Source organism: Aspergillus niger, assembly GCF_000002855.4.
Source record: "Aspergillus niger supercontig An08".
Taxonomy (NCBI): domain Eukaryota; kingdom Fungi; phylum Ascomycota; class Eurotiomycetes; order Eurotiales; family Aspergillaceae; genus Aspergillus; species Aspergillus niger.
In genome coordinates this window covers 2,512,682-2,537,711 of record NT_166524.1, presented here as the reverse complement: position 1 = coordinate 2,537,711, position 25,030 = coordinate 2,512,682, and the positions used below count along the sequence as shown (strand labels likewise).

Genomic DNA, 25,030 nt, shown 5'->3' with positions numbered 1-25,030 from the left:
GATTGCTCAGATGGTCGAAGCTGTGCTAAATTTCTCACATCCGGTGGTTGTTGGGGGACACAGACTGTGTTGCACTGATGTCATACCTATCTCACGTGTCTACCCTTGAATATATTAGAGACCTCTAAGAATCCTCCGTATTACTACAGAGAACTATTGGACTAGCTGTTATACGCTGGCCTCTACTACATAAAACATTTCTCTTCAATCTCTGAAAGTAGCGATGAAGGTGGACATGCGTGTTGACCATGTATCAAATCAATATCGGCACATTACCTTCACGACGTCACATTCTCTCAAACTAATAGCGAATTCCTTCAAGCTACGCAGCAAGTGCACAAGCAGGAGTCGACAGAACAAACAGACGACTATGTTCACGTAGACTCATGGAGAGATGTGAGTAAACATAAGAAAGACAGTTTGATGTTAAACTGCCGCATGCGTACCGAGAGTAACGTAATTTACCGGAGACCTGGAGATACTCGGAATCGGCGATTGCGACAGAACTGCCTTTCCTGGTGCTATCGCTGCAGCCTCCCTCGTTGAATCACCTCTACTTATTTCGCCCTGTTCCTTCTGGACATCCATTCAATGACCCACCATACAGGGCGTCGTGGATAAACATTGACCTGATCCACCGCGGTCCTCAGTACTTTTCTATCTCACGCCCCCATACTTTATCCCCCGCCGCCGCCGACGTTTTCCTCCGAACCCGGCGGTCCCCATCACGAGGCGGAAATTCGCGCAAGGCCTCACCACCACCGCAATGCTCCATTGGCTATAAAGACGGTCCTTGCATACCTTCGGTTGCTGTGAAGAGCATCTACCGACCACAATGCTGCCCAGGGCGGCCCGCACGCCTTGCTGGCGTGCCTCGGGACGCTTTCTACACCACACTTCGGCCGTTCCGCGCCCAACGTCATGGGCATCTGCTTCCTACGGCTTTCAGCTGAGATCGTTTTCAACTACTAGAAGCCCACTGAGGAGCCAGACCCCTCCAAACCCTCCATCGAAGTCGCAGACACCGGACCCTAAAGATCCCTCAACTACTCGACCCAGCGCTGCCCATGTCGCGCAGAGTCCGCCGGGTACCCAAAATGCTACCGCGACCCCGAAGAAAGACCTACTCAGCGAAGCTACCGTGGGGAGAAAGGAGCAGAGGAAGGCAGACTGGGCGATAATGAAGGAAATGGCAAAGTATCTCTGGCCAAAGGTGAGGATCTGTGGCGTCCTGGAACGGTTGGGACATAGGGTGCTAATGGAAAGCGGTATAGGGTGACTGGGGAACGAAGCTTCGTGTCGGCACTGCTCTCTCGTTGCTGGTTGGAGGAAAGGTGAGCTGCGCTACATACTGGGTATGCTACGTCAGTACTTACCATACAACTAGATCTTGAACGTCGAAGTACCCTTCTATTTCAAGAATATCGTTGATTCCATGAACGTCGACTTTGCGACCTTTGGTGGAACCGCTTACACAGTCGCAGGCTCGATGATTATTGCCTGTAAGAGATCCCCGCATGCAGGAAGACTGTTTCTAACAATGAATATCAGACGGTGTTACTAGGATTGGCGCTACACTGTTCCAAGAACTGCGCAATGCTGTGTTCGCCAGTGTTGCGCAGAAGGCGATCCGCAAAGTCGCGGGGAATGTATTCCAGCACCTGCTCCAGCTCGATCTCAACTTCCATCTCTCTCGACAGACCGGTGGTTTGACGCGTGCAATTGACCGTGGAACCAAGGGCATCAGTTTCTTATTGACTTCCATGGTCTTTCACGTAGTGCCAACTGCCTTGGAGATCTCTCTTGTCTGCGGTATTCTGGTACGGCATGAGCTGCACATCTGTTTAGATATGGCATTACTGACTGTGATAGACCTACCAATATGGTGTCCAATTTGCGGCGATCACAGCCGCAACCATGGTGACCTATTCTACTTTCACGATCATGACCACCGCCTGGCGAACCAAATTCCGCAAACAGGCAAATGCTGCAGACAACCGTGGTGCCACCGTTGCTGTCGACTCTCTGATCAACTATGAGGCGGTTAAGTATTTCAACAATGAGAAATTTGAAGTTGCACGCTACGATAAGGCCCTGAAGGCCTACGAGGACGCTTCTATCAAGGTCACAACGTCGCTGGCTTTCCTCAACTCTGGCCAGAACATGATCTTCTCGAGTGCCCTGGCAGGTATGATGTATCTCGCGGCCAACGGGGTGGCTAGCGGCAGTCTGACTGTAGGTGACCTGGTCATGGTCAACCAGCTCGTCTTCCAGCTCTCGGTCCCGCTCAACTTTTTGGGTTCGGTGTACCGTGAGCTCCGCCAGTCTTTGCTGGATATGGAGACCCTCTTCAACCTGCAGAAAGTCAACGTGAACATCACCGAGCGACCGGATGCCAAGCCACTCCAGTTGAAGCAGGGCGGCGAGATCCGATTCGAGAACGTCACTTTTGGCTACCACCCCGACCGACCCATTCTCAAAAACGCTAGCTTTACGATTCCTGCCGGTCAGAAGTTCGCTATCGTTGGACCCAGCGGTTGCGGCAAGTCGACAATCCTGAGACTGCTGTTCCGCTACTACGATGTTCAGGAGGGACGGATCCTGGTTGATGGTCAGGATATACGCGATGTGACCCTGGAAAGTCTCCGCAAGGCTATTGGTGTTGTGCCCCAAGATACCCCGTTATTCAATGACACGATCGCGCACAACATCCGCTACGGCCGGATCGAAGCGACGGATGAAGAAGTGTACCAGGCGGCGCAGCGCGCACACATCCACGAGCTGATCCAGAAGCTGCCCGACGGGTACGAGACCGCCGTTGGTGAGCGAGGCATGATGATCTCTGGAGGCGAGAAGCAGCGACTGGCCATTTCTCGACTGATCCTGAAGGATCCGGAGCTCCTGTTCTTCGACGAAGCGGTAAGTCTAACGTTATTCTTTCAGGATGGCAGGCGGCTAAGTGTACTAATTCTGAACGGGTAGACCTCAGCTCTGGACACCTACACGGAACAAGCGCTACTGCAGAACATCAACAGCATCCTAAAGGAAAAGCGACGCACGAGCGTGTTCGTGGCGCACCGACTGCGCACGATATACGACTGCGACCAGATCCTCGTATTGAAGGAGGGGCACGTAGCGGAGAAGGGATCGCATCGCGACCTGCTGGAGCAGAATGGCATCTACGCCGAGCTGTGGAACGGTAAGAGACCCGCCGACGGAGTCCCGGAAGGGATTGGTGAGCAAAGAAAGCTAACTAAATCCTGCGCCACAGCCCAGGAAATGTCCCTCGCACAGGACCTGGACAGCGAACCGACAGTTGCAGAGGAAGAGGAGAGTAGCACTATCACTCGTAACTAGTATGGGGCGCGAGGCACGACGATAAGCAGCAAGCAAGCACCCAATGGAAGGGAATTGCGTGATTCTCTTCCTTTCTTTCTTTCTCTTGTTCTATATCTCTTGGCGCTTTAGACTTTCTTTTGAGTGAATGATACAAATGGGAACTATCTTAAGTAGATATCTACACAATAACCATCTATGTTACTAGTCAGTTGTCCACCAACTTACGTAACGCCCCTGCTCTGTGGCTGTCGTGTTAGTCGTGTACGTGCACCAATCTGTGGAATGTGGGAGAGGACCACCCTCCCAATCATCCCACACGCAATCTAAACGACGGACTAGTCTACCGAGTTGCCACGAGGGGAACGGAACCGAAGGAAGGCAAGCGGGCGGTTCCAATAAAAATAACTGGAGCCATGGAAGAAAAGCACGCAAGGCAGGGCAAGGCACGGCCAGGCCATTTAGACGGAACCACCGGCACATTTGAAACTGGCCTTAGCGTCTTCCCCGTCTCGGTTGTACCCTTTTCGACCCAGTCAAGGATCCGATCTGGTACGCAGGGTCCCTTTTCGAAGAACCAGGGATGAGAGGGAGAGAGTGCTGATTGATTTAAGATGTCATAGTGAATGGGCAAAGGAACATTAATGTTCACTATTGGAAGGCTGGGGGCCAAGTAGGAGCACGATTCCATCCGTGGTTTTATCTATCTGCCTGAGGGTGAGTCTAATAAGTTAACCGTGCGTTAGGGGGTAAGAGAAGGAAACAAATCTCCGGGCGGAAGTGGGGAGGGTTTAAGTTTGAGGAAGGAAGAAGAGAAGAAGAAGAGAGAGAGAAGTTCTGGATGGAAGATGGAAAGACTCGCCAATAGCGGGAGATCATAGACGATAGTGTCGGTTAGATTGGTCGATGACTATCTTTGATTGAAAAGTCAATTGAGCAATTCCTGCTTCTCTGCCGTTGAATGTCTCTTCTTGAGAAAGATAGTCAGGGGTATTGAAGAGTCTGGTCTGGTCTGTGTGGTGGTGACGGACGTCTAGTTCGTGGTCTAGTATTTCCTTAGTGTATTTGATTTCGTACCTGACGGTGGTGGGCATACTTAGTCACAGCTGATGATTGGCTGGACTCCCCTGGCTAGGCCCAGACAGGAAGGGACGCCCCTCCCCCAAACCACGTTGCGCCTTCCTGACTGGTGGTCGGTGCAGCAAGTCCACATCCGTCCATCGTGTCTTCTCTTTCCCACCACACGTTGTGTTCGGCTCCTTCCTCCCCAATTATTCCCCCAGTTCCAGTCAGTCGTTCTTTCCGTTTCGTTGTTTTCCCTACGGAACAAACACTACACTACACTAATCTATCCAACTATCGTCATCGTTCTCCATTATCTCCTCTTCCTTCTTCTTCTTCTGCTGCTTCTCCTCCACCTCGTCTCTCTTTTTTAAACCTTTTCTTTGTTCCTCTTCTATCTTCTACTCCTTCACCTTGCATTCTTCATTGGCCCCGTAACCCCCGGTGGCTTGTCTTCCCTGCGTAGTCGGCTGCATTCCTTCTCCACAAGCCTCTCTCTTTATAAATCAATTCCTACCAGCCATCCCACCAAGGGTACCACTAAATCACTATCGGCGCCTTATTTATCATTGACTTCTTGACTATTGCTTAGCTTCGGAGCACTATCTGTCTTGGTGTGAACACTTTCTTTTCCCACCATCTGCTGCAACGTCCACTAGCCCGTCGTCGTTCCTCTTCGCAAATCGGGTCTTTCTTCCCTCCCCAGATCGGTGTTCCCTCCTTTTTCTTTTTTATCTACGCCAACCTGCCCCTCTCGTGTCCGCCGTGTTACCTTTCTCCCACCCTTCCGAACCGTTATCTCAGCAATTGCTATCGCTTCACCTTCGCACTCTCCCCCAGTCAACAATTCTGGGAGATCATCATCCTCGAATCCCGCATATACACTCCCAGAAACTCTCTGGGCTCATTATTCGATCCGGTTTGGATTTGGTTGCACAAGAGAATTTAAGGCCATATATTGGAAGGCGCTACATACATACACAATGGGTTTCATCGAAAAGTTGCAAGCAAGTATGTTGTCCCCAGCGCCTAGGAATTTCCTTCCCGTTACCACCACACCTTATCCTCGAGCATCACGGTTATTGTGTCAACGGACAATTCATGTGCTAACCATCCATTTCTTACAGAAATCGAGCTCTACCGGCTAGAGCAGCGCTATGCTCGTCGCAAACACCGCAGCACCTTTTCAGGGGTTCCCTACGTCGACGGGGAATACGTCTACGTCAGCGGATCCAACTCCTCGTCAGGGACCGTCTCCAAGCACTCGACAGGCAGCTACTGGAAGGCCTCTACGTGGGGATCGTCTGGCGACTCGCGCTGGCGGTGATGCACCTTTTTCGTCATTCTTCAAGCGCTGTCTTTTCGTTTTGCTCGACTACCAATCCTCCTCATAATGTCCATGTCGAGGATGCGACGACCTATCCTTGTTTTTCATTCATGGGTGAAGAAAGTGAACGCAAAAAGTTCATGTTATCTTTCTCTACTTCCCTCCTTCGGTACTCCGTTTTGGCCATTGGCTTCAGCCGCGACATTTGAAAAAGCTAGCGTTGCATATTCGATCAGCCGTTTGGTTTGGTTTGCTCTCATCTGCGCAATTGCTTGTCAAATTGACTACTGCCTGCCGTACCATCAACGCGCGTCTCGGGCCGTTGGTCCAAGGGCCATCGAATACTTTCTTCCCGAAACTATCTTGGAGTTATCTGGCATCATCTTATTGACGCGATTTATGCCTGTTTGCTTTTTGGCTACAAGCACTTCTTTTTGCTACAATCCTTCTGGATCCTTTCCGCTCTGTTCTAGAGTTGGCGAGATAGAGCTTTGTGCTGCCATTTTTTGCACTTCACATACCCCTCAAGCCCATTAGCGAGTCGTTCTTGACTTGACTTGTTGGTGTATCATTTCTTCACACCCTTTTTCGCCGATTTGAGGCCATGCGCCTTACTGTACATAGGCTTTTATATTCCAATCAAGAGATACGACGATCACCAGCGTGGCCCCCACCCAAGTAGTTGCTTAAATCCTGAGATGCTTGGATATAATAGGACAATCGTCCAGATCAATACGCAGATCTATAGCCTTGCATCGGCCCCTCTACTCTACCACCTTAGTGTAATCCCTTAGATTACGTAGATCAGGGAAGTAGCAACACCACTACTAACACCATGACCCATGTATATATACCTTAGTATTTTCATTCGTTCGTATCTCATTTCATGATACCATCATCACACCTCAAGAAGATAATAGATACTGAACCCCATTCTCATTTCTAGCAATGTATGAATGACACGCTATAACGCGATCCATAACACACCAATCTACCACCACCAGCAGTATACTATACTATACTATACTATAATCATAATAATCAACTCACCTCTTCGACTTTCTCCCGCCAATCCCCAATCTCCCCAGATTCGACAAGCTAGATTTATGTCTATGCGCACCGCCCAGAATGCCCCCCGGCGACGATTTGCCCGCACCCCCTTCGTTCGTCCCCCGACCACTACCACCTTCATTTCCCCCACCGCCGGTATTCCCTCCGACTATTCCGCGCGGCGTGTCAGGTAATGCCGAGACACGGTCTCTGGTGCTACCGCCGCCGCCGCGAACCTGGTCGCCTGCGTTATTGTTGTTGTTATTGCTGGAGGACGAGGGCCCGTCTGCGTCGAAGGGACGCTGGGAGGCGCGTTGAGAGCGGCGGGCTTTCTCTTGAACGGTTTTGAACTTGTCCAGGAGTTCGACCCATCGGATTGGCGGGTCGTCGCGTTTGAGCCGGCTGTTGGTGGAGCGGTCGTAGGTGGATGTCGAGGAGGTAGAGGTTGAGGATGATAGGGTGGTTCTTTGGGTTGGAGTGTTAGTTGGGTGTGGTGGGGTGGTAGATATGGGTGTGGGGGAAATGGACTTACTGTCGAGGCCCGGTGTGGATGAGGCCAATGCTGCTGACGCTGTTGAGGCGGTTTTTGAGCGCTGCGAAGGCGGAGCTCTGCGGGAGGAGCATGAGGACGCCGTAGAGGCATTTGTAGAGGTACGGGTATCGTTCTGGTTCAAGGAGCTGGAGGCGTAGGTCTGAGGGTTGGTCGGGTAGGGTTAGTTGATGCGTGGTTTAGTGAGTGATGGGGGATGGACTCACATGTGAAGACGGGTGATTCTAGGAGTTGGACTAGCTTGTCTATTTGGATTAACATGTTCACTGTCATTTCGAGCTCGGCACTATTGTGATAGATTAGTGGTGTGATGCTGGGTTAGCTGGGAAGGGTGGAGGATGCTTACAAAACTTGGAGAAGGTTGTACGCCTGCTCGTAAGCTTGCGCGAGTAGACAGAGGGAGAAAGTAGAGACGGCATTGTGGCACCACGACCGGAACAGCGCTACAAAGAACATCTGTCCATCCTGTAGATGTCGTCAGCTTCCGCTGCTACTCAGACTGTAGATGAGTCCTTACCTTGGCATCCAAATTCCGCAAGCGCTTTCGCAATTCCGACAGTTCAGGGGCGGTTATCAGGTTGTTGTTTAGATTCTGAACCATGATACTAGCGAACTCGATATCCTTTCGTGGTGTGAGTTGCTACATTTGATAGACGGAGTAGTTGTGGGTCTCACCTCTTCCTTCTCGAGACAATCTGCCAGCGTTCGGTAAATGCGCTCTGGACTAAGATTCATGCACAGTTGTCGGATAATTAGGTTTCCCCGTACCTCGAGCAGGTGTCTGTCCGTAGAGAACAGCTGCAGGAGATTCACCATGAAAGACTTGAAGTAACTGTCCTCGCTGTTTCTGGAAATCTGAGACAGAAGCTGGAGATCTTTGGTGACGACGGCTTCGGCCGGATCGGACAGTGTCTTCAGAAGAGCAGGAAAGGTGCCATCATTAAATGCTATTACCTTCTTGGGCGCCTTCCGGTGCAACATGATAAGCCAAGAAAGCGCAGCTACTCTGGTGGCTTCGTTTTCGTTCAGGAACTGTAGGGTAAGGGAGTTCACGGCAGCAGCATAATCGAGATCGGCGGGTGGTAATGGTGTTGAAATGCTGCTTCGAGGGGTTGGCTCGACCGATGCCTCTGGCTGAGACAATTGCTTCTTGGATTCGCTCGAAGGCGTCTCGGGAGGCTTGCTAACTGGCGTAGACGACCTTCGCTCCGTATTTTCTTTGCTGTTATTTTTCAAGACCATTTGCCGACTTTCGTCTAGTATATCTTCGGACAGTGTGACAATATACTCCATCAAAGACGTGTTGACCCGGTTGGCGGCCTGCCGCACTTGATCCGAGCCACTGGACATTGCTGGGAGCACTTGAGTGAGGAGACGAGGTACGAAAGGGAGAATGTCTTCTGGGCTGATCTCGAAGAAGTTGTCGATCCAGCGCAGCGCAGTCAGCTGCATTTCCTCGACTAGTGACTAATTAGTATCGATCCATCGCAGCTGAGCATCATGCTTTGCTTACCGAACGATGTATCAACGAAACCAACGAGGATGTCTAATATCTTGGCATAGTCAATCTGAACATCTTGTCCGGGAATCCAGTCCCCATCCACGTGCAAGGCTTCTTCATCGGTAACTGACCCTGCCTCAGAGTCTTCTATGGCGTTGTCAGTCACTTCAGACTCGACAGCTACAGTCTGATCGGTAGTCGTCGCAACGCTCATACTATCGCTGGTAGCTGACTGTCTGATATCGCTGCCTTGACCTTTCCGACTTTCTTCGATCCCCTTCTTCAGTCGCGCAATTCTCTTGATTTCCGACAGGAACCTATCGAGAAGCGCTTGGGTGGCGACGTTGACATCTCTGTTCGGATCACCCAAAAACTTTATCAAGCCTCCTAGGAATTCCGGCAAATACGATATCAACTCCAGATCGGGAATTGTATCCAGCAGAGTCAGCCATGATACCAGGAACGTGCGAGTAAATGCGCTGATGACGTGGATTCGCTCTTTGAGCAAAGGTATGAACTTGGGGAGCGAAAAGGCGGTAGGAAGTTCAGCATCGTCCAAGCCCTCAGGATCTGTCGCTTCCTTTTCACTAAGCTGTAGGACGGAGATGTGGGAGGCTGCGGATTCCGATACAATATCTTTGACGAGCCTATCGAGAAGTTCTGCACCGTTTTTGACCGAAAGCTCCGAATCGGAAGCTAGCTGGCGGTGTGTAAGCTGTTGGGCCAGAATAGCAGGGACATAGGAGGAAACCCCCTTACCTTACTCAATGCATCGAATATATCATTGAAGAAGAGTAGTACCTCCCCTTTCGCAACTTTTGCAATGTTGTACATGCTCTCGCAGGCATAATACCGGACTCGCGCATCTTGGTCGGAAAAGCAAGCAAGCACCGGCGGCACGATTTCCTTAAGATAAGGAGCAACCCCTTCCTAGCAACTTTGAACTCAGCCCCTGCGAAACCCATTCAGTTTATCCTGGTGCAACTCACGGATCCTAATGCTATGGAAGCCGCAGCAAGTCCGATTAAACCGCCGTTTCTCGCGTGAGGTTGGTGTACCGCATAGGCGTAGTCATGGCAGAGTTGGTCGACGATCTTTTGAATCTCCTCGTGTTCACCCCTGAAAGCAGCATCGCGGACGACCTTCTCGAGCCTGGTAATAATCCCATGTGCGTTAGCCACCCGCCACATTATTGTCTGACATATGTCCCCTTATCGATAATGCATACTCCAAGGCCCCCTGTTTCCTTCGGTCGTAGAGCTTATCATTCAGCGAGCGCTGAATTGAGTGATCCATCTCTCAAACAAACATGGATATTGACGACTGAGTCACAAGCTCCGGGGTTGTTGATGTAGATAAGTGGTTTTCATGGCGTGAAGGCGATGTCTGGCTAGGCTGGGCGGTGAGACGACGGTCTCGACTCTCTCGTGTTCGCAAAGACCTGTAGCTATTCCCGAGCCATCGGCTATTAATGGTAAGTGTTTCAGGGTAAACAAAACAGATGCAGGCTCTTTCTGATCAGAAAACACCCATCAGATGCTCTAGCCTCGTCGCTAGGCGGTTGCTGGGCTGTCAAGGTGGGGAGGACTCACAACAAGATGCGTTGGCAAACGTGGATGGCTGTCTTAGCGGATGCGAAGTGACGTAGTGTCAGCAGCGAAACGAACGCTTTGTCGGCTTTCCGCCCGACCGTTTTGCATTGTTCATCCCTATAGTGTAACTGAATGTAACTGAATGCCATGCCCCCTTGCACCGCAGATCATGCTGTCATTCTACAAAGGAAGAGATTTCCCTTCATGCAATGCTATTATATAGTGATTTTTATGGAATACAAAACCATCGTTATTGACGTGGTGAGGTCTAGAACGCCACTGTATCATGTCTTCTAGTTCATGTTTATACAAACGCTCAGCAACAACATACACATATTCTGGATAACGCTTTCCAAAGCAAGTAGATTGCACAAAAAGTCAAGGACGCTCCAAAGAAATACAGGTCATGAAGACGTTCAACAGGTAAGCTACCATCAATGGCTGATATACTGAAAAACGGCAGAGACATCACGCTCTCCAGTCTCTTGGCGTATCAGCAAGTCCTGGATCTTGCTGAGAGCTCCCTGCTCTCCGTCATTAACAAAATGATTCCAAGTACTCGTGTCACCGTACAACATGGCTGGCGCCTTAATGTATTGTGTTCCATCCGGTCGGCATCGCTTGCATTTGAACGTGTCATGTGTATCGCTCCGCGTTTCCGGTTTGAATTGAAAGAGCTCTCGGAGGGATTCCAGCGAGAAGTGTCGTTCGACATCCTCGGCCGAATCCACGACACACGAAGAAAGTGACTGTTTATGAGACTGACGCTGAAAGATCTTCTCCTCAATTGATCCAGTCGCGATGAAACGGTAGACGAAGCAGTCTTTCTTCTGGCCATCACGCCACACCCGCGCCAGAGCCTGCTGATCGGCCGCTGGATTCCAATCGGGGTCAAAAAGAACAAGGCGGTTTGCACCTATTAAATTCAGGCCGCAGCCACCAGCCTTACTGCTCAGCAGGAACACAAACTCTTCCCCATCGGGATTATTGAACTTATCGACCAGCTTCTGTCGTTTCCCAACAGTCATGGTTCCGTCCAGTCGCAAGGAGCCGTACCCCCGGGTTCTGCACAGCTTCTCGAAAAGGTCGAGGGTCTGGGTGTAATTGCTAATCAAAACAATTTTGTCATTAGTATCCTGGCGAATACGAGCTAGCATTCGATCCAAGACCATCATCTTCCCTGAATACCAAGATTTGATATCTCGATCACGCCCTCTTGCTTCCGGCGGGACATAGTCCTCTGGGAAGGTGTACTCGCAACCCGGCAGGTCATTAGAGAGATTAAGAAGGTCCGGATGGTTGCAAAGCTTTTTCAAAAGACCGATTGCTTTCAGTGGTTGACTTCCCTTGCCTCGAAGTAAGCTTTTGATTTCAGGACTCTGAATGAAATGCTTATATAAGCCCAGCTGAAAGGCGGACATGTTGCAGAAAACAACATGTTCGTACTTGACTGGCAAGTACTTTGACAGAATATCGTTCGTGCGTCGTATGATAAACTTGTTTACAATCCCGGAGAGTTCGGCAAGACGCTCATCACCCTTCTTGAGGTCTTCTTCTGTTCCTGCGGCATCTCTTCCTCTGAGAATGGGCAATTCGAACCTTTTCCGGAACTCGTTCTGCGACCCCAGTAAATTAGGGTTAGCAAAATGGAGAAGAGCAAAGTATTCTGAAAGGTCGTTCTGAATGGGAGTGCCGGACAAGATCACCCGACGCTGTACATTCAGGCCGTTGAGCGCTGTCCATGTCAAACTCTCCTTGTTCTTCAATCGATGACCTTCGTCACAAAGAAGTAGGCCGATAGGACTGTCCCTCAGTGTGTCAACATATAACCGGAGTGTTTCATACGATATGATGAGTACTGGTCTGACAATAGCCCGTCCCGAAGCAATGGCCCATTGTTTCATCTGACTGATGAGCTCTGTCTTCGAGGCTTTACCGTCGACCGCAAAAGGTGTGATGGCGTCCTTGCCCAACCATTTCACTGCAACTGTTAGCAGTTGTGTCATCGAATAGCCAAGTCAACTCACCTAGTTCATTGGCCCAGTTTCCGACCAAACTTGACGGACAAGCGATAATGCACTTTTGTATGGTTGTTACTCCCGCTTCTGGAGATTGCTTGAGGAGCGTCCACATCAATGAGATACATTGAAGCTACCAGCGCCATTAGTCTTTTGTTTCGTGCCACAGGCCGTTCAGCTTACCGTCTTGCCCAGACCCATCCCATCTGCCATGATGCAACCATTCGCATTCTTGTCAACCATGCCAGTTGTACAACGGTAAAGGAACTTTTGTCGACGCATTAGTACATTGCAACAGAGCTTGTGCGGAGCAAATGCTAACCTTGACACCCTCAACCTGGTGAGGTCGTAGCACTTTCGCCAGCCGTGGATCTATAACAACCGGAACTTTCGGTCGCCCTTCAGTCTTCTTCTTGAGCCCAAGAATATCTGCCAAACTCTTATGTACCAATGGCTCATCCAACTTTGGCTTCTGCTCTTCTGTATCGGCCGTGGCCCCTTCCTTCACTTCTGGCTCGTTAACGTCATCGACCGTTGGGTCATATAGCACTATAGCAAACTCCCCGCTCGGATCATGCAATGGTTTCACAACAAATGTAGCGCCTTGCCTCATACCAAGCGTGGGCGCTGGTCTAGAGCTATTATAGGCGTCAGACGACTTATTGATCAGAGGAATTTTGAATCTTTGCTTGAACGTCATCTCTTTGTCCTTGACCTTGAAGCTAGGGAACCTGTTCGCATCTCTTGTTGCGAGCGCTAAGCGATCCTCGTTGGTATATGGCTTGACGCTGTCGTCGTCCACCGTGCCATCGGCCCCTGCATAGTTCACCTTCCTACGCTTCCTCGCTGGCTTGTCTGATGTTCGTGTAGCCGTGGCTATGCCTGGACATTTGAAGGGTTTCGATAGACGGTCGACGCTGTTCGTGGAGCTGGCCTGCAGCGGCTTGGACGGTGTGTCTGCACCATCTTGGTTCACGACGGGCCGTGGCCGGTACCTGAATGCGTAAGCTTAGAGTGCAAGGTAACCTCAAGAAAGTCATAATAGATCTCACATTAGCACTTTTCTATCAAATACTCGTGGCTGGCTCTGATCGTATTAGTCGGCGGTTGTGGTTGTCAATAATGGCTGGCCGAACTCGACGCGTGTTTGCCACTGCCTAGCGCGTCGCCCGCATCTGTTGGCAACACCAAAGTATCACGCTGTCACGTGATATCACATGGCAATAGTATACGTTACCCGGCTCATAGAGGAGGTATATCGCCATGCAAATTGAATTTTGGACCAGATTCTTAAACGTCTTGTTTGAGTAGGGCCAGTGCTCAAGTATTCTTCAGATGATAAAATATCCCGTGTTTTGCATGTGTACGTGCCATTGGTCTTGAACACAACATCCGGGTGAGGAAGCGCCACTTGAATGACGCAGGTGGAGGAAATGCGGCCTTCAGATATTTGTCGAAGGGATAGTGGTTCAATAAAAGTAAAAAGGGCTTGTAGGAGGACATAATACTACTTCGGCCACTTCTGGTGTTGTTATCCAGACAAGGCAGCATTTACACCAAATCCTGCATTGATCTGCACAATATATATATGTAGTCTTGTCATGAACTTAGTACCGGTACTATTATGCAGTAAGGCTGCATGAGAGACGTATACCTCTTTCAGTATAGCGTCCGGTTCGCCTTCTTGAGGTGGGACCGTTTAGTCAATGGAACCTCAGTCCGTCGAATGATAGTAACCAGGTTGTTCCTACAATGCTCATTATCACCATTTGCTGCTAAATCGTTCATTCAGCACTGGCCCCTCGGCCCATGTCTTCCGACTTCTGGGCTGGCTACCTTAGCGGTGCCATTGGAATCATCATCGGCAATCCCCTCGATGTCATCAAAGTGCGGTTGCAGGCAGGAAGTACTCCAGATGTCGCCGCCTCAACCACACCCCAGCAACTGAGTCGCTTTGATAGCGCTACTTCTCTTGTTCGAGGTTTGCAAATCTTCCGATCATGTAAATTACGCGTCTAGTATTAACCATTTCACCAGGCGCCGCTGCACCAATACTCGGATATGGGGCCCTCAATGCACTACTCTTTGTGGCTTATAACCGATCCTTGAAGTTCTTGGATAGTTCAATCATTGACTCTACAAACCCACAAGGTATCCCCTTAAGCAAGATCTGGCTTGCCGGTGCTGCAGGTGGGGTGGCCAGCTGGACTGTGTCATCTCCGACGGAGTTCATCAAATGTAGGGCCCAGCTTGACTCACGGCCCGGGGTGTCGTCATGGACAGTTGCAAAAGACATTGTCCGAACACGCGGCTGGACGGGCCTTTATTACGGAGGAGGGGTCACTTGTGCTAGAGATGCAATTGGCTATGGGTTTTAGTATGTGAATCCCTCCCCCGGATCGTCCCCCGCTATTTCATTGCGGCTCTTCACGGAGTATTGACATACATTCTTCTCTGCAGCTTTTGGTCTTACGAGTACTGCAAGCGGCTTACTGCCTCTAATGACGATGATGCGACCATGACTGCTACGAAAGTCTTATTATGCGGTGGTATTGCTGGAATTGTTACCTGGGCATCTGTCTTCCCATTAGATGTGCTCAAGACAAGACTGCAGGCGAGGACGATTGAATTGTCCCCAGAACATCGCCCCTTGGTGCAGCCCTCAGCCAAGCCATACACCGCAAGCTCCATTCAAATTGCCAAAGAAGCTTATCTCAATGAAGGACTCAAAGCCTTCTATCGTGGCCTAGGAGTTTGTAGTGTGAGGGCCTTCATAGTCAATGCTGTTCAGGTATGTTAATCTGGGCCTGAAATGTTGTACCGCATTGCTAACGATCCATTCCAAGTGGGCGGCATACGAGTGGCTGATGAAGTATTTACAAAATCCATAAACGTACAATGCAACAATGCAACAATGCCCAAGCATCTACAAACTACGGAGTACTCCGCAAGGACACGCGCATCTCAATATTGAAGTGCTGTATTATTGCAGCTCGTAAATTAATTTCATCCTAAAGGAGCCGTGTCTGATAAAGTGGGGCCAAGCTATATGGGGCTTCCGAGAAACGGCAGTTTTGATGGTTTTACCGCAGAACGAAACCGGCGTATCCGGGAACTTTCCACCCCCACTGGCGGTTTTCGGCGCATGTGGTTTCACGTGTTATCCAGCGATTTTGGCCCATCGCTGATTGGGTGATTCTTTCGTCAACATGCAGCCAGTAATATCGTCCGTGAAACAACGACGGCAAAAAGGCGTAGATGCGCGAAAAAATTTTCAAGCCCGTTGAGAGTAGATATGTTGCCAACAGAGCTCAAGCTGATGCTCTTGGAGCCATCCTGCATCGCAGTGACAGTCGAGAGAGCACTGCGATAGGCAAATTTCACTTCATGGCGAGAACCTAATCCTCCATAATGACCATCTCGGTGGTCTCTTGCGATCTCACACCATTGTCTGTACCCAAGCCGACAGCAGCCTCAGCAGCCTTCTGTGTGTGTGCCTCTTCGCGCAAGATGCGGAGTCTAACAACGAGCGCATAGGTTAGCATTTATGCGCCCAGAAAAGTACTTGCGCCCGCAGCAGCGACACCGTAGATATGTTGGCCACACACCTTCTCTTGTGGTTCTTGCCCTTCGTATGGGCGACCTTGTTATGCTCGCTCTCAAACCATTTGGAGCACTCGACGCAGTAATGCTTTCCTAGGCCGGGAAGGTCCTCCTCGTCTTTCGTAGCTTTGTACAGCTCGAGGTGTCTCGCGGATGCGATATCAGCTCGGACCTGATCATAGTCTCTGTCGATTGTATCGGATCATTAGCGTCTATTCAGCTTTACGCAACCCTTCTACCTAGGGCCATCATCATGTTCATCGTTGAAGATATTAGCCTACATACCTGGTCCTGCGCTTCGTCTTGATTTTCCTGACAGCTCCCATTTTGATAGACTGCGGCCCAAAAACAGAACTGCCTGATGGATTTGCTAGTGAGCGTCGCAAAGTGTTTTACCACCGATATCCGGAATGAAACTAAGAGTTTAGGCGGTGCAAGAGCGGGTCGCTTATCACCAAAATTTCCGCCTTTGTGTGCGAAAGAAGAATTTCCTGAAACATGTTGCTCATTATTGGTCGAAATCGGATGGGTCTTGGCGGCGGGCCGCGGGATTCCCATCGGTAGGCCTCGGCTCTGACTCGGCTCTGTCAGCGCTTTTGGTCGCTTCCGTACGGCCATTTCCCCGGTGTCTCGTAATTTATGACGTTGCCATGTTCCGGCACGTTGCTCCGGAAAGCATCGTCCAGTTGCGATCCAGGTGAAATAATACGCTAACTGCCACCATGTCTCCTAAGCAACCCAACCCAGTCAAGCGGTCTAGCATTACTTACAAGGTTGGGCGCGTAGAATCTGTCATAAAACTTCAAATTCATTGATGTAGAGGCTTCAATTATTCTTTTAAATCTGTGTTTGCAAGTCTTGTTGAAGCATTAAGCTAGGATGTAGTACTAATAGTCAGTGACGTCGATGATGACCCCAGGATGAATGGATGTAATCCAGGGCACATGATTGGACTATGTGCCTCACATGCCCTGTGCACGCCGCCGCACAGGCTGGTCGGAATTACAAGGTATGAACACAACGGTAGTGAAGTTAGGTTTTACCTAGGTAAGACACTAGTTCGTGGGAATTCATGGGGGAGAGTGCATGGGGGAGATAATAATACCCAGTAGATCAAACTATGCTTTTTGAGGGTCAGCTGAAAGGATCGAAACCACTGACAGTGAGGCCTTTTCGAATCCAAAAGCAACCTTACGTTGACCGGGTAGAGCCATTATGGGTCCTTCTTATTTTTTTCATTTACGGAGTGGTCAGAAAGGAGGGAGCGAGGTCTGCAGGTCAAACGGAAATTACAGGTGTACCCGTATCAATACAGTAAGAAAGGGGTCCCACGGATGATCCAGCCACCTTCCTTCTCTCCGGTCGCATGCAACGCTTGCGTAAAGGTCGGTACTGTCAGGAGCGGTTACGGGTCCTCTTCTCCGGTTCAGTAAATCGCTCTCGGTGGTGGAAACAAGAATTCTTTCCCACTCAAGCTTCCTTTTTATCTACTCCATTTTCCCTTTCTTCCTTTATCCCTTTCCTTTCCTCTTCTTTTCCCACTCCACTCCATCTTTTGCTGCTTCCTCCCGTCGAAGCTAGCTTTTGCTGTTGTTTGGATTGGCTCTCCTTGAATGTGTTGCGGCCCTGCCCACCTCGCATAGAGAGCTTCCACCATGATTACCACAAGGCTTGCGCGCATGGGTGCGCTGGTAAGTCCACTCCAGACACGTTGTCCCCCGTCTGGCGAAGAAGTCATGGCATTCTGTCCAGGAATGAAATGCTTCCAGCTGGACGTCTTTGTAGCTCAATGGAAACTAACCAGACCTGCTCCTTAGGCCCCTAAGTCCCGCCTTGTAAGCGTTTACCCGCAATCCAGTCCAAGCTCGCATCACCAGATTACAGCGGAAGTGCGATGATTCGATGAACAGAAAGACTAATCATATGTGCAGATGCTCGGGGCTCGGGGTATGGCCACCGTCACCGACTCTCCCCTCGACAAGAAGGTCGAGATGTCCAACCTGGAGAAGGTGAGTGAACTTTCCATTACGTCTCGGCTGGCTTCGGGTAGTGCGGGCGCCAGATTAGGGAATATGATCCGCTAACAATAATTGTGCAGGGTAACTACATCAACTACAAGTATGATAGCACTCTTGATTCTCCGGAAAAATCGGCGCGATCTCTCAATCGCGCCTTGTCAGGTCAATGAGCTGTTAGCTAACATGTCTACCACTTCTATAGGAAGATGTCCGAGAACCTCGACATCGTTCGTCGTCGTCTGAGCCGTCCTCTCACATACGCCGAGAAGGTTCTGTACTCTCACCTTGACGACCCCCACGGACAGGAGATCGAGCGTGGCAGCTCCTACCTCAAGCTGCGCCCCGACCGTGTCGCTTGCCAGGATGCCACTGCCCAGATGGCTATCCTCCAGTTCATGTCCGCTGGCATGCCCTCCGTCGCTACTCCCACTACCGTCCACTGTGACCACTTGATTGAGGCCCAGGTCGGTGGTGACAAGGATCTTGCTCGTGCCAACGACATCAACAAGGAAGTCTACGACTTCCTTGCCTCTGCTACTGCCAAGTACAACATCGGTTTCTGGAAGCCCGGTTCCGGTATCATCCACCAGATCGTTCTGGAGAACTACGCTTTCCCCGGTGGTCTCATGATCGGTACCGACTCTCACACCCCTAACGCTGGTGGTCTCGCCACTGCTGCCATCGGTGTTGGTGGTGCTGATGCCGTCGACGTTATGGCTGGTCTCCCTTGGGAGCTGAAGGCCCCCAAGGTCATCGGTGTTAAGCTCACCGGTCAGATGTCCGGCTGGACTACTCCTAAGGGTAAGTTGACTTCTTACGTGTCTTACAAGATTGGACGAGCGTTAACAGTGAAATCTAGATATCATCCTCAAGGTTGCTGGTCTCCTCACCGTCAAGGGTGGTACTGGCGCTATCATCGAGTACCACGGACCTGGTGTCAACTCCCTGTCCTGCACTGGTATGGCCACCATCTGTAATATGGGTGCTGAGATTGGTGCCACCACCTCCATGTTCCCCTTCAACGACCGCATGTACGATTACCTGAAGGCCACCAAGCGTCAGCACATTGGTAACTTCTCCCGCGAGTACGCCAAGGAGCTCCGCGAGGATGAGGGTGCTGAGTACGACCAGCTGATTGAGATCAACCTGTCCGAGCTCGAGCCCCATGTCAACGGTCCCTTCACTCCTGACTTGGCCACCCCCATCTCCAAGTTCAAGGAGGCCGTTGAGGCCAACAAGTGGCCCGAGGAGCTCAAGGTTGGTCTTATCGGCTCTTGCACCAACTCCTCCTACGAGGACATGTCCCGCGCTGCCTCCATTGCTCAGGACGCCCTTGACCACGGTCTGAAGTCCAAGTCCCTCTTCACCGTCACCCCCGGTTCCGAGCAGATCCGTGCTACCATTGAGCGCGATGGTCAGCTCAAGACCCTTGAGGAGTACGGTGGTGTTATCCTTGCCAACGCCTGCGGTCCTTGCATTGGACAGTGGGATCGTAAGGACGTCAAGAAGGGTGAGGCCAACTCTATCATCTCCTCCTACAACCGTAACTTCACCGGTCGTAACGATGCCAACCCCGCCACCCACGCTTTCGTCGCCTCTCCCGACCTGGTCGTCGCCATGACTGTTGCCGGTACCCTCAAGTTCAACCCTCTCACCGACAAGCTGAAGGACAAGGACGGCAAGGAGTTCATGCTCAAGCCCCCCTCCGGCGAGGGTCTCCCTGCTCAGGGCTACGACCCCGGCCGTGACACCTACCAGGCTCCTCCCACCAACCGCGAGGGCGTCAACGTCGCTGTCGCTCCCACCAGTGACCGTCTCCAGATCCTTGCTGGTTTCGAGAAGTGGGATGGCAAGGATGCCACTGGCATCCCTATCCTGATCAAGTGCCAGGGCAAGACCACCACCGACCACATCTCCATGGCTGGCCCGTGGTTGAAGTACCGTGGTCACCTTGACAACATCTCCAACAACATGCTGATTGGTGCCATCAACGCCGAGAACGGTGAGGCCAACAAGGTCAAGAACGCCTTCACCGGCGAGTACGATGCCGTCCCCGCTACTGCCCGTGACTACAAGGCCCGTGGCGTCAAGTGGGTTGTCATCGGTGACTGGAACTACGGTGAGGGTTCTTCCCGTGAGCACGCTGCTCTGGAGCCCCGCCACCTTGGTGGTCTTGCCATCATCACCCGCTCCTTCGCTCGTATTGTAAGTTCTCTCCAGTCTTGACTACCATAACACTCTGAACGCGAACTAACGTCATCCTTTAGCACGAGACCAACCTGAAGAAGCAGGGTATGCTTCCTCTTACCTTCTCCGACCCCGCCGACTACGACAAGATCAAGCCCGAGGACAAGGTCGACCTCCTCTGCACTGAGCTCGAGGTTGGCAAGCCCGTCACTCTGCGTGTCCACCCCAAGGACGGTGCCTCCTTCGACATCAAGCTCAGCCACACCTTCAACGAGTCCCAGATTGAGTGGTTCCGCGATGGTTCCGCCCTCAACACCATGGCCCGCAAGGCTGGCAACTAAATCAAATGGCGATTGCCAACATGCATGACATGGGCCTCATAGGCTCGTCTGTATATTATGATCGCTGTTTTTTTATTTGTTGCGAAAAGATATGATACCTGAAAGATCTGCTTGCGGGGTTTGGTTATCCTACCCTCGCACCATGGCAGTCTGCTCTGATGCCAAACAAGTGCATTGGACGCGAAAGCGGCTGCCTATGGTACCTCTATGATGGGAATATCCGGCGTCGTTTTTCGAAAAATTTAACGAATTGTTTCTGTTGCCGCCTGGGCCTGTTTTCTTTTGTACCCCTGCGATTTTCCGGTGGACTACATGGATATATCTTTGTTTTGTTTTATATCATACACTGTATGTTAGGGATTGCGTGCATACCACATTTCCTTCTGTTCCAATCTGGATCATGCCCGTAGACGTTATAACCGTTCCTCGTAGCATTGCCGGTGAGCAGAACGGTCACTACCCCCTCAATGGCGTATTCGGACTTCCTGATGTTACCATTTGCCCGATTTTGCGACTTGCTGCAAATAGGCCCGACTTTTTTAGTGCTGACATAACTAAGTTCTAATCTCTACCGAGGCCTACACGGCTGTTCACCCCGCCTCGGAACGTGACCCTGATAGTATAGCCGGTCCATCATGATAAGGAGAGTTCGGTTGTAGTAGACGCATACTAGTATGTACTCCTCCCTGCTCGAAATCCCCCAGCTGCATCCAAGGCTGGAAGCACATCACTGTCGGATCCTTCTCTTTTCTATATTTTCCACGTGACTGAGGGCAGCTGACCCACTAACCTAATTGCGCGTGAGCCTCTGATAATTCATTCCTGTTCTCACTCTGATCGTCCTGCTGATTGTTCAATTCTATATAGAAGGCTGCGATATAGGCCGGCGATAGTACGTATTTCAAGTACCAGCTTTATTACCTCTGTGACCTGGAAAGATAATTGTATGTTGGTTGTGTTCTGCGCAACTTGTACAGTCCATGCTGGCTGTTGACCTTCATTCAAGACAACCAACGCAGTGCCGACGGCTAATGCAAGTTGGTGTCTGGCAGTTGCAGATCGATTGCACTGAAGTGTGATTTAGGCCGGAGACATGGCTACTCAGCTAGTTTCTCTGGCGGAGGTGGAGAGACTCAGCGCCTCGGTCTTACGGATATTGGGGGGCAATCCCGGCAAGGTGAGCTAATTTTGAGATATCAGTCCGGCCTTGTTGGACAGATAAACTGACATAGATTTCTCCTAGTTTACACTACAAGGTGTGTATCTTACAAATCTTTTTAGCGGCGCAGGAGTGTTGCTCTAACCGGAGACTTAACAGGCACGAATACATATCTAATCGGCCGAGGTCGTCAACGCATCCTCATTGACACTGGTCAGGGTGAACCCTCCTGGGCAGCCCGGCTCAAGACCCTCTTGGCAGAAGAGAACGCAACTGTGCATCAGGCCCTCCTTACGCACTGGCACCCAGACCATGTTAAAGGCGTCCCTGACCTCTTAGCATTATGCCCGGACGCCGTCATCTACAAGAATGATCCCGATCTCGGCCAAGAGAGCATTGAAGACGGCCAGATATTCAGTGTTGAAGGTGCAACGCTACGAGCATACCATACCCCGGGTCATGCCGTTGACCATATGATGTTTGTCCATGAGGAGGAAGATTCCGTCTTTACGGGTGATAGTGAGTATTGTGGCAATCTTCATGCCATGCCTCAGGGCTAAATGTTCTTCTCAGATGTCTTGGGTCATGGCACGAGTGTCTTCGAGGACCTCTCGACCTATATATCTAGCCTAAAGCGAATGCAGTACCGGGTTTCGGGTCGCGGCTATCCGGGCCACGGAGCTGTCATCGAGAATGCGACAGCAAAGATCACAGAGTACATCAAGCACCGACAACAACGAGAGGATGAAGTGGTTCGCGTTCTCCGGTATAACCACCTCGATGTCGCAGATGGGGAAGCATCCCCGGAGCGTAAACGGTCCTGGACCCCGCTGGAACTAGTCAAAGTGATCTACAAAGATGTGCCGGAAAGCCTTCATCTGCCTGCTTCCAATGGAGTGTTGCTTGTTCTGAAGAAATTGGAGGAAGAAGGCCGGGTAAGCCGAGATGTCGATGGGCGATGGGTTCTGGAAACTGGGCGATCTGCGCTTTGAAGAATCACGAGAAGGGTTGGCTCGTTAGATTATCATAGTAGTTATATCAGTAGATCATTGTTTCTGGTTTATAAGGCTTAGTACTTTACGAGGATTCGATACTAGCCGAAAGATTCGAGACGGGCACACCGGTGCGAAGATGCTTGTGACCGCCATGGCGTGCGTGCATATTCACTTTATCATAGACCATATGACATTCCTGACGGTCTTTCACAACCCTTATCCCTTACATGCTTCTACATCATGCTTCTACATACTACATACACAGCATAGCCATACCGTGTCCATCATTGAGAAGAACATAGATTGCCACATCATTGTACTATTGAAGCTTTCAGCAAAGCTCCTCCCCCCTTCCTTCAGTATACAGAATGAACCTTGTCAGCTGGCGGTCTGATTTTATCGCATCACCCTTACCACACACAAAAAAAAAGAAAAAAGATAAAGACTCCGAAGTTAGTAACAGCATTGAAAACGGCTGTCTCAGAATATCCGAGAGAAGTTCAGATTGGGGCCTCTTCTACTAGTAGTAGTGATTGGTTGACCACTTCTAGCCAGACCGACTTCATCATGACCATCCAGACTCTTATCGTCCAGTTAGCCTTGGAGCAGCGAGATCCGAGTCGAGGTAGGGGTAATAGCTGGGTATGCTTCCTGGTTATGTCCCCACATCAGACCTGAGCTACCAAGACTTGCATCCTGCGCACTGATCTTATCTGACAAAGGGCCCCTCTCTCGAGTCAAACATACGATTCCATACTTTGTAGTAGATGCGCCGAGTGTGCCATGGAATGCCATTAGGTAAACATGATCAACTGAACTGCATAATTACCTCACCTTCAGAGACACTAGAGGGTATTTGGACCTTTTGTCTACACCAAGAAATGTGGTGGCTTTTTGCCATCACATTGCAAGACCTAGCGAGTGTTAGAGCATTGAGATATATACATCGAATCCATTAATGATGGATGGGAATAGTATGAAGTCCAGACCCTTCGATAACCGCGGGGTAATTGATTTCACACCCGATTGGAAGCGCCTCTCGGGCAGCAAGAATGAAAAAGGTTTAACAAGAAAAGACACAGAGAGAAATCCTGCAATGCTCGTGTTTGTTCCTTTGCGGGGATCAACAGGCAAAGCATGCAGATGACTTGCTTCTCTCCCAACGCCACCCAGCATGTTGGATCAAGTGAGTACTAGTAGTAGTCAGGTCGGATTCTATACCAGGATCAATTAATCGGTGGTTTTTACTGCTGGGGTGACATCACAATGTTGAACCGTCATCAGGCCACATTGACTGGGTAGACGAATCAAGTTACATGAGCACTGAAACGAGGAAGCCGTACGAGACGAGTAAGTTGTAGGTAACCCAGAGTTCCCTTGTTGAGGGGAAACTGGAAGTGTTGGCATCATCCAAAGTCAAGGACGAGTGTGAGTGGCTGGCAAGATTCCCGCATCCATCGCGACCGCTGGTCATCTCTGACTTCATCGCCCGCTTGCCGGAACTACTCTTGTCCCTTGTCTCCGAATTCCTTCTCTACTCCTCTTCACACCTCCTTTTTCCCCTCTCGTCATCTCTTGCCTGTGAAAGCGATAGGCTGTGGAGACTTACTGCTTTACTGACGGAAAAATAAATTTCAAGGGAGATTTTTTTAAAAAAAAAAGGAAAAAGGGAGTTCCAAGCAGCCTGTCAGAGTGTGCTGTGGACAATAAATCTTCATCTTTCAACCTAACAACTTTGCACATTCAGGATAACAACTGACTGTTTGCTTGCTGGCCCACCTTTTCTTCATCTTCTCTGGCTTCCTGTCGATGAACTTGCTAGTGAGGAGCTCTAGGTGGACTCCCGGCACTACTGCTCTTGGTTCTTCTTCGGCCCAAACCTGGGTCACTTGGTCCGCGCGCCGGTCTCTGAAGTGAGGTCACTCCCTCGATTCTTCCCCGCCGCCTTCAAGCAGCTTCCAGCATCAGGAAGCACCAAGCACCAGCTTCTTGGCTTCAAGGCAATCCAGGTCGCCATCGGTGGCTTTTCTTTTCTCCCCTTTTTATTCTCTTAACCTTACACACGATTCACTCTTCTTCGTCGTCCTCTAGCTTTCTTACTCGGTGCCTGGGTTCACTTGGCTCCATTCAATTGGTGACAGTGGTCCAAGACTCTCAACAATCCGGCTTTTCCCTTCTTCCTTGCTCTTCACTAGAGACCACCAAGAATAAATAATCATAATCCGATAACTACCGCCCCTGCAGCTTACGACTCCAGAGCCCCTCCTCAGCCTACTCTTACTCATCGTCCC

At 50.5% G+C, this 25,030-nt stretch overlaps 9 protein-coding genes across 9 annotated transcripts; 5 read left to right on the top strand and 4 right to left on the bottom strand.

The window, feature by feature from the left end:
- Positions 1-835: 835 nt before the first annotated feature.
- On the top strand, positions 836-3,357 carry An08g10600 (uncharacterized protein; the record flags this gene model as incomplete). Its single annotated transcript, XM_059749378.1, has 6 exons — positions 836-1,213; positions 1,275-1,334; positions 1,388-1,502; positions 1,552-1,820; positions 1,873-2,919; positions 2,983-3,357. The coding sequence occupies 6 exons, from the start codon at positions 836-838 to the stop codon at positions 3,355-3,357; spliced, it is 2,244 nt and encodes a 747-aa protein (XP_059604167.1).
- A 183-nt stretch (positions 3,358-3,540) lies between these two features.
- An08g10590 (hypothetical protein) lies at positions 3,541-5,353 on the bottom strand (the record flags this gene model as incomplete). The annotated part of the gene is made up of 9 exons (XM_059749377.1): positions 3,541-3,639; positions 3,746-3,901; positions 4,414-4,463; positions 4,524-4,655; positions 4,694-4,754; positions 4,812-4,889; positions 4,973-5,038; positions 5,171-5,263; positions 5,336-5,353. The coding sequence occupies 9 exons, from the start codon at positions 5,351-5,353 to the stop codon at positions 3,541-3,543; spliced, it is 753 nt and encodes a 250-aa protein (XP_059604166.1).
- Positions 5,354-5,381: 28 nt separating this feature from the next.
- On the top strand, positions 5,382-5,792 carry An08g10580 (hypothetical protein; the record flags this gene model as incomplete). Its single annotated transcript, XM_059749376.1, has 2 exons — positions 5,382-5,476; positions 5,552-5,792. 2 exons carry the CDS (start codon positions 5,382-5,384, stop codon positions 5,790-5,792), a joined length of 336 nt encoding a protein of 111 aa, XP_059604165.1.
- Positions 5,793-6,467: 675 nt separating this feature from the next.
- Positions 6,468-10,122, bottom strand: An08g10570 (uncharacterized protein; the record flags this gene model as incomplete). Its single annotated transcript, XM_059749375.1, has 12 exons — positions 6,468-6,494; positions 6,713-6,716; positions 6,776-7,453; positions 7,532-7,570; positions 7,672-7,790; positions 7,843-7,947; positions 8,001-8,455; positions 8,576-8,785; positions 8,839-9,526; positions 9,586-9,756; positions 9,816-9,978; positions 10,055-10,122. The coding sequence occupies 12 exons, from the start codon at positions 10,120-10,122 to the stop codon at positions 6,468-6,470; spliced, it is 2,727 nt and encodes a 908-aa protein (XP_059604164.1).
- A 730-nt stretch (positions 10,123-10,852) lies between these two features.
- Positions 10,853-13,939, bottom strand: An08g10560 (uncharacterized protein; the record flags this gene model as incomplete). Its single annotated transcript, XM_059749374.1, has 5 exons — positions 10,853-12,399; positions 12,446-12,569; positions 12,620-12,703; positions 12,759-13,431; positions 13,827-13,939. The coding sequence occupies 5 exons, from the start codon at positions 13,937-13,939 to the stop codon at positions 10,853-10,855; spliced, it is 2,541 nt and encodes an 846-aa protein (XP_059604163.1).
- A 306-nt stretch (positions 13,940-14,245) lies between these two features.
- Positions 14,246-15,236, top strand: An08g10550 (uncharacterized protein; the record flags this gene model as incomplete). Its single annotated transcript, XM_001393122.3, has 3 exons — positions 14,246-14,417; positions 14,474-14,813; positions 14,897-15,236. 3 exons carry the CDS (start codon positions 14,246-14,248, stop codon positions 15,234-15,236), a joined length of 852 nt encoding a protein of 283 aa, XP_001393159.3.
- Positions 15,237-15,834: 598 nt separating this feature from the next.
- An08g10540 (uncharacterized protein) lies at positions 15,835-17,253 on the bottom strand (the record flags this gene model as incomplete). Its single annotated transcript, XM_059749373.1, has 5 exons — positions 15,835-15,955; positions 16,045-16,211; positions 16,325-16,753; positions 16,810-16,882; positions 17,201-17,253. The coding sequence occupies 5 exons, from the start codon at positions 17,251-17,253 to the stop codon at positions 15,835-15,837; spliced, it is 843 nt and encodes a 280-aa protein (XP_059604162.1).
- Positions 17,254-17,718: 465 nt separating this feature from the next.
- Positions 17,719-20,585, top strand: An08g10530 (uncharacterized protein; the record flags this gene model as incomplete). The annotated part of the gene is made up of 7 exons (XM_001393120.3): positions 17,719-17,730; positions 17,857-17,874; positions 17,971-18,048; positions 18,138-18,157; positions 18,260-18,858; positions 18,917-20,262; positions 20,325-20,585. The coding sequence occupies 7 exons, from the start codon at positions 17,719-17,721 to the stop codon at positions 20,583-20,585; spliced, it is 2,334 nt and encodes a 777-aa protein (XP_001393157.3).
- A 1,093-nt stretch (positions 20,586-21,678) lies between these two features.
- Positions 21,679-23,030, top strand: An08g10520 (uncharacterized protein; the record flags this gene model as incomplete). The annotated part of the gene is made up of 5 exons (XM_001393119.3): positions 21,679-21,762; positions 21,829-21,841; positions 21,904-22,263; positions 22,318-22,679; positions 23,010-23,030. 5 exons carry the CDS (start codon positions 21,679-21,681, stop codon positions 23,028-23,030), a joined length of 840 nt encoding a protein of 279 aa, XP_001393156.3.
- Positions 23,031-25,030: the final 2,000 nt, after the last annotated feature.